General features: G+C 47.3%; 1 protein-coding gene across 1 annotated transcript; it reads left to right on the top strand.

The window, feature by feature from the left end:
* The first annotated feature begins 274 nt into the window (after positions 1-274).
* On the top strand, positions 275-13,341 carry Ccdc112 (coiled-coil domain containing 112). Its single transcript, XM_090325362.1, has 10 exons — positions 275-414; positions 1,325-1,437; positions 2,387-2,508; positions 4,664-4,753; positions 7,453-7,528; positions 7,806-8,199; positions 9,123-9,536; positions 10,764-10,859; positions 12,472-12,590; positions 12,789-13,341. Exons 1-10 carry the CDS (start codon positions 319-321, stop codon positions 12,829-12,831), a joined length of 1,563 nt encoding a protein of 520 aa, XP_090181488.1. The 5' UTR covers positions 275-318; the 3' UTR covers positions 12,832-13,341.
* Positions 13,342-13,809: the final 468 nt, after the last annotated feature.

The raw sequence follows: 13,809 nt of genomic DNA on the forward strand, positions 1-13,809 counted from the left end.
CGCCCTCGTCGGCCCCCCACCTGGGCCTGACCACGCCCTACCCTCGCCGGCCCCGCCCCAGTCCTGGCCACGCCCTGCCCTCGCCGGCCCCGCCCCGGCCCTGACCACGCCCTCGTCGGTCCCCCACCCGGGCCTGACCACGCCCTGCCGTCACCGGCCCCGCCCCGGCCCTGACCACGCCCTCTCCGCCCCCGCCCCACGCCTCGCTCCGGCCCCGCCCTATCGCCCCGCACGCCCGGGCGCGGAGCGCGGACGCTGGCGGGCGCGCGGAGCCCGAGCCCCCAGGCCTAGCTGCCGGGCCTCGCTCCGCGAGGAAACATGGCGGCCCTGACGACGGTGGTGGTGGCGGCCGCGGCCGCGGCGGGGGCGGGGGCGGCGCCCGGGCACGGCGTGGGGGCCGCGGCGTCGCCACAGGTGACGGAGGGCGGGCGGGCCGCAGGCCTGGGGTCCGGGGCTCGGCTGCGGGGTCCGGGGGTCTCAGGCCTGGGGTCCGGGGCTCGGCTGTGGGGTCCGGGGCTCGGCTGCGGGGTCCGGGGGTCTCGGGCCCGGGGTCCGGGGCTCGGCTGCGGGGTCCGGGGGTCTCAGGCCTGGGGTCCGGGGCTCGGCTGCGGGGTCCGGGGGTCTCAGGCCTGGGGTCCGGGGGTCTCGGGCCTGGGGTCCGGGGGTCTCGGGCCTGGGGTCCCGGGGACGGCTGCGGGGGTCCAGGGGGTCTCAGGCTTGGAGCCTGGGGGACGGCTGTGGGGGGGATGTCATGATGGCACCCGGAGTGGGCCGTGTGGAAGCGGTTGTTATTGTAAGCCACAACTATATCTTCATGATAAAGGAGACGGCAGGTGGGCAGAGCACTGGCGACCCCCAGCCCAGGCCTGGGGCCCGGGAACAAAGGACCAGGGCCTTGCTTTATTCAGGTGGCTGCAGCCGGCAGCCCTGCCCTGTTCTGAGATTCTCTCCCCAGACGGATACTTCTTTTTCCACAAAATGTGTGTGTGTGCACGTGTGTACACGTGTGTACTGGTCCTGAGGTTTGAAGCTGTCCCTGAGCTTTAGTGTAGATCTACGGCTTGAGTCACAGTTCCACTTTGTGCCTTTTTGGCCCACAGACTTTCTTGGGGGTTGGCTTCAAAATCTGATCTTTAGATCTCAGCCTCCTGAGTAGTTGAGATTACTGGCTTGCCCCACCAGCACCTACCCACAAAGTGTGTTTTGTTTAAAAATTGGTTTGACCAAAAATGATCCCGAGAAACGCGCTAGTGTTGATGCTTTATCTGAAGATCATTCCTCATTGATCTTATTACTGATACCAGCGTTTCTGTTCTTTGTGTAGAGCGATGGCTGTGCTTCTGGTGGAATTCGGCCTCAGCTGCAGAACTGGAAGCAGAAGGTTAGTCGCATGAAGAGAGCAGAATTCCTACACACAGCAGAAAAATTAAAAAATCAGTAAGTATAACATTACTAGTAATTTGAAAATGGATGGTATAAGATTAATTCAGTGGGGCCTTAGCTACTCCCACATGATTGGAAATGTCTGTCCAATATAACAACAGAAAGATGGGCTGAGATCTGCAGATCACAGTTCAAAGCCAGCCCAGGCAATAAAGGCTGTGAGACTCTTGTCTCCAACAAATCACTAGAAAATTGGAGGTGTAGGGCCGGGAGTTTGGCCTAGTGGTAGAGTGCTTGCCTAGCATGCAGGAAGACCTGGGTTCGATTCCTCAGTACCACATAACGTAGAAAAAGCCAGAAATGGTAGACTATTTAATAAAGTGTATTTTTACCATATTGAAGTAGTATATTTTAAGGACAATACAATATCTATTCCTTTACACTTTATCAACATACTGAGTACATTTGTCATTTTACAGCTGTGCTGTACATATTTTAACATTAGTCACGTAACATTTCAAACTAAAGTTGATAATTGTCAAACTTAACTCCTCTTTCTGTCGACTAATACTTTGACTCCTAAACTTTGTTAATCAAAATAACTATTTTCTTCCTCTGTAAATAAATTGATCGGAATATAAAGTTCTGCTTCCTACAAACATCTTCATATTTTAAATACATAAATATATTGGAAACGGCCAGGCGCTGGTGGCTCATGCCTATAAGCCTAGCTACTCAGGAAGCTGGGATCTGAAGATTGAATTCCAGGAAAGCCCAAGAGACTCTTGTCTTCATTTAACCAGCAAAAAGCCAGAAATGGAGTTGTGGCTCAAGTGGTAGACTCGAGTGACAAAGTGAGGGACAGCACCCGGCCCCTGAGTTTAGGCTCTAGTACTGGCACTCTCCCTCAAAAAATATATATATGTCTGGGTGTGTAATATGTAAATAAGTATATTTGTTAATTAATTTGAATCAGTTACACCATTTCTTTCTTTTCCTAAAGAGTTATTATCATAGAAAAAGATAAGCACAGTCATTTCTACAACCAAAAGAGTAACTTCAGAGCTGAGCATAACATGCTGGAAGAATTGGAAAACAAACTGATTAACAGCAGGAAAACAGAAAGTAAGTAGAGTTTGTGATGCCACTCTGCCCTTCCTTGCCTGCCTGTGCCGTGTTTTCTGTTAAGTACTTGGTTGGTGTTGCATTTGTCTTTTGGGTCACTAGTCATTCTAATGAGGTTGTTTTGTAGGTATATTTCAGTTTGAGAGAAAAGAGAGAATGGCGGGGCGGCATTGACGGACTAAACAGTACATGCTGCTAAAATCTCTTAGAAGTGGCTTATTTGCTGGGCTGTCTGACCTTCGCTCACAGCCCTGGCCTTGGTGACAGAGTCCTGGCTCCCAACCCAGGGCACACTGTGTACTTAGGAGTGTATGAAATGACAGGTCACATGGCTCCCTCGAGCCTGTGTTTCTGCCTCAGGAGGGCAGAACAGGAGAAGTGAAAGTGCCGTTGTTGGCACAGGGGATCCGCCCCGTGTGTTGTGAAATGGAGTCGCTCTCAGTGCCATGCTAAATGCCTGCCCTTAGACATCTGTGATGGCACTTGTAAACTCGAATCCGCATGCCAGGGAAATCCATATAATACTAAAGCTGCTTGGCTTTGCTTTCAGGAGAGGTAACGGTCCCCAGTCAGCTAAGCTTAGTAACCTGCTGACTTATGGAGGTTGCATTCTGGGTGGTACTCTCTCTTCACCAGTTGATAGAGATGCCTCGTAATTCTTTCACAGTGCAAGAGCACACTGTTTTAAAAAGTGCCCTTTTGCTGGCAGTCAACGGTCTCCCTGGCCTGCTGGGTGACACCAGCACCTCATATGATTGCCATGTCCCTGACCGCCCTACAGTTTGATTCCCAGAGGAAGGGCGGCATACTGGTCCCATCTTCATGCATTGCCTTTGCAGAGAAGCAAAACGGCTGCTTGGTAACTTCACTTTCCCTCTGAGCGAGGAAGGAATGACATTTCTTATTGGAATTCCTGGGTTGTCATCTTTCTAGAGTAGAATGGAGCCGAGCTGTGGATGTTTCTCTGGAGGTTGACTGTGGGTGTTTGCTGGTTCAGGCTGGCGGAGCCTGAGCTCACAGCTCATTGGGCGGAGCTTGCTTCATGTACACAAGGGCCTGGGTTTGATCCTCAGTGCCACCAAAGAGAAAAGAAAAGAAAAAGAAAAAGAAATTTTTGGGGCTGGGAGTTTGGCCTAGTGGTAGAGTGCTTGCCTAGCATGCACAAAGACCTGGGTTCAATTCCTTGGTACCACATACATAGAAAAAAGTTAGAAGTGGTGCTGTGGCTCAAGTGGTAGAGCTCTAGCCTTGAACAAAAGGCCCAAGGACAGCGCTCAGGCCCTGAGTTCAAGCCCCAGGACTGGCAAAAAAAAAAAAAAAAGTAGAAAAAGAAATTTGTAAGGATTTTTGGATTGAGCTATTAGAGTGCTTTGGGGTTCATGTGGGAAAAGTTGGGAGAAAAAAAAGGGTAAAGAACCTAATAATATAAAATAATATGCTGCTCTGTGAATACTTACGTGTGAGGGCAACTATGTATGAGCTACACCCAGTACTTTAAAGAAATGTTAAAATTATTAGTTCAGGAAATAAAAGCATGGAAGGAAAATCCAGTCATTTTCCTGCTGGCAAAGGCCACGCTGGAGAGGTGAGGTGACCCTTGTCTGTGAGGCTTGTGAGGTGGAACTCACATTTTCCTCCATGAGCTTGGCACCTGTGCCAGGCGCTGCCCCTGAGCTCTTCAGCTTAAGGCTACTGCCCTACTGCTTGAGTCTCAGTACTGGTTTTCACAGTCTCACTTCTGGTTTTCAAGAGGTTAATTGGAGATATAAGTCTCACGGACTTTAGTGCTCGGGCTGGCTTTGAACAGCAATCCTCAGATCTCAGCCTCCTGAGATGTTAGGATGACAGGCGTGAGCCACCACACCTGGCCAAAAATGCTTTTAAAGAACAAAGCTTGATCAGCTTCAGGTGGCTGATGAAGCATTTAAAACAGAGTCCAGTAACTCAGTCTCCACAGAGGAAAAACCAGCCACATTCCCTCGGCAAAAGAGTAGAAAAAGATCCACTGTCCCTTCAAATAGTTAGGAAACTGAGAGAGGCTCCGTCTTAGATAAGGCCGAGTGCTCTGCTGCCCTGGCTAGGCTTGTATTTCCAATCCCAGCTGTCGCCACACTTGCAACAGAACCTCTTAAAGGTGTGTATTTCTCCCTTGCAGGAGCAAAGATCCAGCAGCAATTAGCCAAAATACACAACAACGTCAAGAAACTTCAGCATCAGTTAAAAGATGTGAAGCCTACGCCTGATTGTAAGTAAACTGGAACATTGTCGTCTTCCCCCTGCTGCTGTTTCTGACTACTCGCTAGGAACATGTGCCTTTCTAATAAGTTCTCTCCCTCTCTCTCTCTCTTCATCCCCTCCTCTCTTTTAAACCTTGGCTTTAATGCAATAAAATTCTGTCTTTATTGATTGAGGATTAGTAAGGAAGTACGGACAGTTGTATTACCAGCCATTTCTTTTTTTTGGCCAGTCCTGGGGCTTGAACTCGGGGCCTGAGCACTGTCCTTACACTTTTCCTCAAGGCTAGAGCTCACCACTTGAGCTACAGTGCCACTTGCAGCTTTTTCTATGTAAGTGGTACTGAGAAACGGAACCCTGGTCTTCATTCGTGGTAGGCAAGCACTCTACCATTAGGCCCTTACTTGCGATTTCTAAAGGTTTTTTGTTTCTTTTGTATTTAACCTTTACATGCTATCAAATATTTCAAAAGTGTAAGATAGAAGGCCAGTGCCAGTGGCTCATGCTTATAATTCTAGCTACTCAGAGAAACATGATTCAAAGGCAGCCCAGGTAGAAAGATCCATCCTGAGAATCACCAGCCAGAAACCAGGTTGGAGGTTTTTGATCAAGTGGTAAAGCAAAGTAAACAAGCTGAGTAAATATAATGCCCTGAGTTCAAATCCAAGGGAAGGAAGGAAGGAAGGAAGGAGTTTTGTTTATGAGGTAGAAAGTGAGGCACAGAAAGGTTCAAATTCTTCTAATTAAGAAATAAGAGGCCAAGTTGCCGGTGATTCACACCTGTAATCCTAGGTACTCAGGAGACAAAGGTCTGAGGATCACAGTTCAGGCAGGAAAGTGTATGAGACTCATCAAGATCTCAGGAGTGGAGATGTGGCTCAGGTAGTAAAGTGCTAACCTCTAGCAGAAAAGCTCAGGACAGTACCCAGCACCTGAGTCCAAGCCCTGGGTCTAGCACACAAAAAGGAAAAATATGGAGGAGAGAGAAAAAGACTTTTCCCCCTAATTTTTAGCCCAGTACTTTTCTACTCCTTGGTTTTTGGAATAACTCCCTTTAAGAGGCATTTCAAATATGTAAGAAAAGGTCTGATTGTCTCCAGACAGAGCTGGTTTAGGGGAAAAGGGACAGCTGGCTCCTCATCTCCTTGCTGATAGAGCGTCAACGCATGAGGGTTCAAAGCAGTGAGCCGCTCCGCATGTGTGGACTTGGATGCTGGAATGTCAGCCCTAAGTGTGTTGTTTACCAGTCATGCAGCGTCAGGCTCATGGCTTAGCTGTTAAAGCTGCTGTCTCTTCAGCTCTGAGACATCCTAAGAGAGGAGACCAGAGCAGCTCGTGCTAGAGTGAGGACTAAGGATGGTCAGTGGAGTCCTGTGGTTTGGAAACGCCCATCCAGGCACCAGAAGGGAGCCTGGAATATGGTTACATATCTAGGACAGGGAAGATCATAAACCCTGAAGAAAACACTACACACATTTGATTATGTATACACACAATAGATGTTACATGTGTGTACTTATGCATATGTGTTCATGCATATATGTGTGTAATATTATATGTGTGTGTTCACAGGCACATTTATTTATATACACACCATACATCTATATATGTATATACATGCCATGTATACACACACATACATGTATATTACCATAAGCAAAGTTGAAAGACAAGTTAGAAAAGTATTAGTTAGATATATGTGATTCAAGAGCTAATATAGAGGGCGGAGGCATGGCTGGGTTGTCAGAACATTAGCCAGTGAGCAGAAGCATCTGGTACTGAGTTTGAGGTTCAATCTCAGCTCAAAATAGAAAGTTTAAGAAATATAGAACGTTTACAAATTAGAACAACCAAGATAAACCACTGACTAGAGACATTGTCAAAGATTGTGGCATGTACAGTGTATGGAAAGAAATATGATACACATATGAAAAATGCTCAGGCTTACTGAAGGTCTGGGAAATAGCAATGAAGTCTGTAATGACGACCTTCTACTGTCAGGTTGAAAGTGGGAGCTGGGTGTCAGTGGCTCGCCTCTGCAATCCTAGCTACGTAATAGAGCATTATCAAGAACAGTGCTCAGAAGCTGAGTTCAAGCCTCAGGACTGGCACCAGAAATAAGTGAATGAATAAAGTTCGTGGGAAGAGTCCTTTCAGGAGGGCTCTTCGATATATTTATGACTAAATTTAGCCACAACATTTTGTCTGATACAAACTGCAGGTCACACAACAGTTTGCTAATAGGAACTAGTTCTTTTATTTAAAAAATATTAATCATAACTTTTAGTGATATTGATGTATAGGAAAAAATTGCAATGAGAAAAAAATTGCGGTCAAAAATTTGTTTTTGAACAGACTTTTCTTAATTCCTTAGGTTAAGAAATGTTTGTATAGGGGCCAGGAGTGTGGCCTAGTGGTTAAAGTGCTTGCCTAGCATGCACGAAGACATGGGTTTGATTCCTCGGTACCACATACATAGAAAAAAGCCACAAGTGGTGCTGAGGCTCAAGTGGTAGAGCTCTAGCCTTGAGAAAGTCCAAGGACAGTGCTCAGGCCCTGAGCTCAAGCCCAGGACTGACAAAAAAAAAAAAAAAAAAAAGGAAATGTTTTATATTGGGAGTATTCTTTTTTTCCCTCCTCAACTTTTACTTGGCCGTACTGAACTATGACAAGAAAATAACCATTTTCCCCCTGGCTTTGTTTTGACAGTTGTTGAAAAGCTTAGAGAAATGATGGAAGAAATTGAAAACGCAATTAATACTTTCAAAGAAGAGCAAAGGCTGATGTATGTATAACATCACTTTCACATAAAACCCCGGCTCTGTTCTTGTTAGTCTCTCACACCAATGCAGGGTGGTACCTGCCTGTCATCTTAGGCTGTAGACGGCTAGGAGGTGACATGTTTGGGGACAGTAAGAATCTGGGAAGGCTTTTGTATTCCCGAGGGAGCAGGCGTCTTAGAAAGACCCAGATTTGTATTGGCGGTGGCAGCTAGAGGGCCTGAGGGGTCAGCGCGGACTGGCCATATCTTCTTCCTCAAGCTTCCTTTGTCCTGGTTGCAGCTATGAGAAGCTTATTAAGGAAGAGAGAACAACTAATAACGAGCTGAGTGCCATCTCCCGGAAGATTGACACCTGGGCTTTGGGGAATTCAGAAACGGAGAAAGCCTTCCGGGCCATCTCCAGCAGAGTTCCCGTGGACCGCGCGGCTGCCGGCGGCACGCTTCCGGCGGCAGTGGTGGAGTTTGAGAGGTTCCTCCAGCAGTCGGGCGGCCGCCAGGGGGGCTGGGACGAATGCGACCACCAGAACTTCCTGAAGATCCGCCACCGGCACAAAGGGAAGCCGGCCTTCCTGCGGGAGGCGCTGCCCCATCTTCCCGGAAGGACGAAGGATGAGGTAGAGCAGCACGAGCTGTGGTACCAGAAGTTCCTGGCTCTGGAGGAAAGGAAGAAGCAGGTGACCATAAGTGCAATGGCCTTTCCTGTGCCGGGGGGAGGTTCTGCACTCAGAACGACCCACACAGGGAGCTTGTGGGTGTTGACAGGCCAAATTATCCGGGGATTTCCCCACAGCTAGGGTTTCTAGCCCCCGAACCACACCCCCAGACGTAGAGTGTCGGACCATGAGCAAAACCGCTCAGATTTGCTCAGACTTTTTGGAACAAATTTACTTTGCCAGCCAGGGCTGTGCCATTCTGGAAAGGCCATGGTTTTAGGCCATTTTAGTGACAGATGGTATCATGCCTACATCACAGATCAGATGTCCTGGCCACAGGCTCCTACTGGTGTAAAGTGAGGTGACTGCCTGAGAGTCAGCTACCCTGAAAGCACTCTGCATTCAGCTGACTATTTATTAATTTTTGCCAGTCCTGGGGTGGGAACTCCAGGGCCTGAGCACTGTCCTTGGGCTTTCTCAAGACTAGCACTCTGTCACTTGAACCTCAGCACCACTTCTGGCTTTTTCTTCGTGGGGTTTGGACTCTGGGCCTGGGCGCTGCTCCTGAGCTCTTCTGCTCAAGGCTACCGCCCTACCCCTGGAGCCACAGTGCCGCTTCCAGTTTTCTAGTGGTTAATTAGAGATAAGAGTCTCACATTCTTTAGTGCCTGAGGTGGCTTTGAACCTCAGCCTCCTGAGTAGCTGTGATTATAGGCATGAGCTACATCTGCTGGTATAGTGATTTTTACAGTGAAAATAGGAAAACAGTTATTGGTTCAAAGCAAAACAGAAAGCAGAGCATCCAGATCGAGTAGTCAATATCCTAGAAATATCTCTAGAAAGAATGGATTTGAGGTATTTAAAAATACTAAATGTTCCTCAGCTCTGGGGAAAAAAATAAAATACTAAATGTTATTTTAAAACATTTCTTTTTTAAAAATCAGTCTATTCAGAATTGGAAAACTAAGAGACAGCAAAAAAAAGAACTCTTCAAATCAAAAGACAAATCAGACACTGTGTCTACACTGGCTTATAACAAACCAGAAGATGATGAAAAACGTAAAGAGGATCAAAGAAAGAGACAGAAAATGGCAGTTGAAGCTTGGAAACGACAGAGGAGCATGGAGTTGTTGGAGAAGTCCGCTTCTCAGCTGAAGGAGGAAGAGGAGGAAAAGGAGAAACGGGAGCAGAAAGCACGCCAGCGCCAGCTCAAGCTCAAACTCCTGCTGGAAAGTTACACTCAGCAGAAGAAAGAGCAGGAAGAGCTTCTGCGGCTTGAAAAGGAGACAAGGGAGAAAGCAGAAAAGGCAGAAAAGAGGAAAATTGCCGCGGATGAAATTTCCAGGTTTCAAGAAAGAGTGAGTAAAATGTACCTCATAGTGGTAGGGTTTGAACTTAGGGCCTCAGGCTTGGGAGGCAGCGCTCTGTCTATCACAGTGAAACTCCCGGGCCCTTGAGTGGTCTTTGTATGCCACCCACACAGGCATCACTTCTGGGTTCTGTTCAGCATAAGTGAGTGGAGCTGGGTGCCAGTGGCTCACGCTCATAAACCTCAGTCTTCCAGGAGGCTGAGCTCCGAAGATCTTGGTTCAGACCCACGCCAGACAGGGAAGTCTGTGAGGCTCTTACCTTCAATTAGCCAGCAAAAAGCCAGAAGTAGAGCTGTGACTCAATGGTAGAACACCTGACTTGAGTGAAATAAAGCTAGAGGAGTGCTCCCTGGCCCTGAGTCCAAGCCCTAGTACTGGCCTGGAACATAAAAAAAAAAGTTAATCCACTGCATCCTCTGTGTAGCATGTCAATACTAACAGAATACTAACAGCAGCAGGCCTTGCTCCTCACTCCTAGTGGGTTATAAACTGCTGGGAAGCATGTAGCAAGATGTCAGCATAGAAGGTAACTCTTGTCGTGACAGGCGAGGCCCAGTGGTGGGGGTCGGGGTGGGGAGGCACAGTGCTGGATAGAGAAGAAGAGAAGAGATGTCCTGGCAGCGGGGAGGGGAATGCCAGTGTAGTCCATCACAAGTAAAGGGAGATTTGGGGAGCCATACATCCCTGCTGGAGGTGGGGCTTCCTTTCTTTGAGGCTTTGAGGTGCTGGTCCTGAGACTTGAACTTGGGGCCTGGGCACGGCTTTGTGCTTGCCTGCCCAGGCTGGCTTCTCACTACACGTCTCACATCTCAGCCTCCCGAGTATCTGAGATTGCAGCTGTAAGCCACCGCCTTTCTTTCCGTTTCTGTATAGAAGTTTCACTGAATGACGAACAGGAGATCCTATGCCTCCCTCACTCTTGTGGAATAAAAGACAAAACAATGAGTCAAGTGGAGCATAAAGTGGCTGGTGTACACTGCGGGGGGGGGGGTGTATTGATGATTGGGCCTCACTACCTTCTGGGTGCTTTAAACCGAGCCTGGGAGCAGGACAGCTCAGAGCAGTGGTGGAGGGCGCTGCGGTGTGGAGGGAGCCCCGAGGCCTCGATGGGCAAGGTACACAGAAAACGGCAGGTAACTTAACTTTATTTGCAAACAACTAACACAGAAGCAAATCCTAATACTGTTTTCTGCTCTTTCTGTTGGTATGTTTTAGGATTTACACAAGCTTGAATTGAAAATTTTAGATAGACAAGCAAAGGAAGACGAAAAGGCAGAAAAACAAAGAAGGCTGACCAAATTGAAAGAAAAGGTACTCAGTACTGAGGTTTCGGGGTCCTTCTGAGACAGGGTCTGACCGTGTAGGCCACAGTGGGCTTCAGCTCTCGATCTTCCAGTCTCTCAGCCTCCTGAGTGCCTGGATTACAGACGTCCACCACAAGATGCAGCTTTGTTTTTTCTTAGCTGATTCATAGAAGTATAAAATTATATGTATTACTGGAGTCTGATGAGATAGTTCAGTCTATTCACAATGGTGTAATGTTTCCATCAGAATAAAATGTCTTTTCTGTCGTTGGTTATCTCTTTGACTGTAGCAGTCACAGTCCTTTCTAGCTCATACAGCAGGCCTATAATTGCTGTCCCTTCTGTTATGCAGTGCCAAACACAGCGTCTTCCTCTGTGACTTAGTCCCTGCTGCCAGTCCACTTCACCCGCTCATGCCCCTTATCCTACACCTTTTGAGTTGTCGGGATGTTTGTTTTAGCTAGTACCTGGGCTTGGACTTCAGTATCAAGCCCTCACTTGCCTGTCCGCTCATGTCTGGCTCTGTACCACTGAACCCACACCTCCAGTTTAGCTTCTTTCGTGGGTCATGGGGCTTGAACTCTGGGCCTGGGCGCTGTCCCCTGAGCTCTTCACTCAAGATTACCGCCCTACCCTTGAGCCAAGCCCCATTTCCCTTTTTCTGGTGATTAATTAGAGATAAGAGTCTTTATTTCCCAGCTGGCTTTGAACCACGATCCTCAGATCTCATCCTCCTGAGTAGCCAGGATGGCAGGCGTGAGCCACCATGCTCAGCTTCTCTTGTCTTTTTGACGAACGTGTGAACTGGGAGCCTTTGCCCACCACGCTGGAGCCTCTAGCCCTGCTTTTCACTGGTGGTTTTGAGGGTGCTCTTATTTCCTGCTCCCTCTTCCGTGCTGGCCTCAACTCAACCTCCCACCGGAGCCAGGACCACAGGCAGATGATACTGCACTCACCTGCGTGCGGGCAGAGAAGGGGCCTTTTGAGCTCTACCGCCCAAGGCAGTCTTCCCAACTTTGAGCCCTCTGATCTCAGCCTCCCCAATAGTCAGGATTTGAGGTGTAAGCCTCCTTGGTGCTCAACCAGCCATACCTCGTCTGCGTCCAGTTTACAGCGCATAATTGTGTATTAGAAAGCACAATAGTACTTGTTAAGCAGCTGTTGTTTGAATTCTGCCATTGTACATTAGTAAGCACCTCTTTTTCCTCCTTGAATTACTTCTCCTTCCTATGTGTCATTCTTGCTATATATGCCTGTTTTGTGCCTCCAGCGGCTGTGAACATTGCAAAGTGTTGCTCATATATTCAGAACAGAGGGTGCTGGAGCCTTTACAGGTCAGATAGATAGCTCTTCAGCATTCATCTGCTGTGTAATTATATCACCATTACTCCTAGCTATTCTTTCCTAATAGAATAGTAAAAAAGTAAAGTCATCGTTTATGGGTAAATGGCTACAGGCCAAATTCAATGTCAGCTACCTAAACACAATTAGAAGTTCATGATGAACAAATCTCTGGTTAGCTGATATCAAGTATCCTGTCCAAAACTGCTGTTTCAGAGCTTACTCGTGTAATACAAATTAATTTCCTGCAATCTAACTGGCGCTACTTCTGATTGCAGGTTGAGAGTAATGTAGGCAGAGATCCCGCTCGGCTCTATAAAGCTACTAAAGGCTGGGAAGAACGAACCAAAAACATAGGACCGACGGTCTCCGGGCCACTGCTGCACATCCCACATAGGTAAAAACCGTGCATACTGCACACAATTTGCACATTGTACGCCCTGCACGGGTGCACGCACGGCACGTCCGCTTGCAGGGACACTAGACTGATGAAGGCCATTATCTTTCTATTTTAAGTTACTGTTTAATCAGGTAAGGTTTTTTCTTTTTTTCATTTTTCTGCATTTTCGTAACTGCTGCTGTTTCTTCTCGCTAGGGCAATTCCAACCTGGAGACAAGGCATAAAGGGAACCACGTGAGCCGATGGGAATTGCTGTTTGTCTGCAATTCCACGCTGCCAGCCGGGTCAGGTTGGTTGTTCTGTGCGTGGGAGTCAGGGCTGTGTCAGCGTTTCTCTCACCATTTCCTGTTTCCACTGCGAGGGTACTTAAAGTATGCATTGGCCTCTTGTTGATAGCAAATTTATTTAAATACGTTGGTGTTACAAACAGTATGCTACTTAAATACTCAACAACATTTGAGATATTTTGGGTTCTTTTCATGGCATAGCAAAATAACTTGAGATAATCACAAGATTTTTTTTTTTTAAAGCCAAACTTTGTAACTTTTATAACTTGAAAGTTAGCTTGAGTAACAAGAGCAAAAATGAAGTGTCTTTTTTTAAGTGCTAGAAGTTCATTTAATACTTTTTCTACCTTTAACAAATGGGCACTTTGTCAGTTATTACATTTTGTGTAGAAAATTACTTAGTATTTGTTTGAAGCATGGTTTGTTTTTTACAGGTATTTATTAAAACCATATACCTCTCACCTCCTATGCCTTAGTAATTGTGTGACTCACACCGTCCTCATGTCCCCTTCAGCTACCCTGAACATCCCTTCTGCCTTTCTTGGCAAGTTTATAAAGTTGTGTGTCTTTTGTATCTTTCTGACTAATGTAGTTTTCCTTTGTGCTTCTGTTTACTCCCAAGTAGGAATTTGTTGGTGGTGGTGGTAGTGGTCCTGGGGCTTGAACTCAGGGCCTGGGTGCTGTTCCTGAGCAGTGTCACTCAAGGCTAGCACTCTACCACTTTGAGTCACAGCTCCAGTTCTGGTTTTCTTTTCTGTACTTCCTCCCTCCCTCCCTCCTTCCTTCCTTTCTCCTTTTTTTTTGGGGGGGGTCAGTCCTGGGACTTGAGCTCTGGGCCTAAGTGATGTCTTTTGGTCTTTTGCCTCCTTTTGCAAACACTCTGCCACTTGAGCCATAATGCTGCTTCTAGCTTCTAGTAATTGAAGGTG

The sequence above is a fragment of the Megascapheus bottae genome, chromosome 38 (genome assembly GCF_031878675.1).
Source record: "Megascapheus bottae isolate mThoBot1 chromosome 38, mThoBot2.hap1, whole genome shotgun sequence".
In the NCBI taxonomy this organism is placed as follows: Eukaryota; Metazoa; Chordata; class Mammalia; order Rodentia; family Geomyidae; genus Megascapheus; species Megascapheus bottae.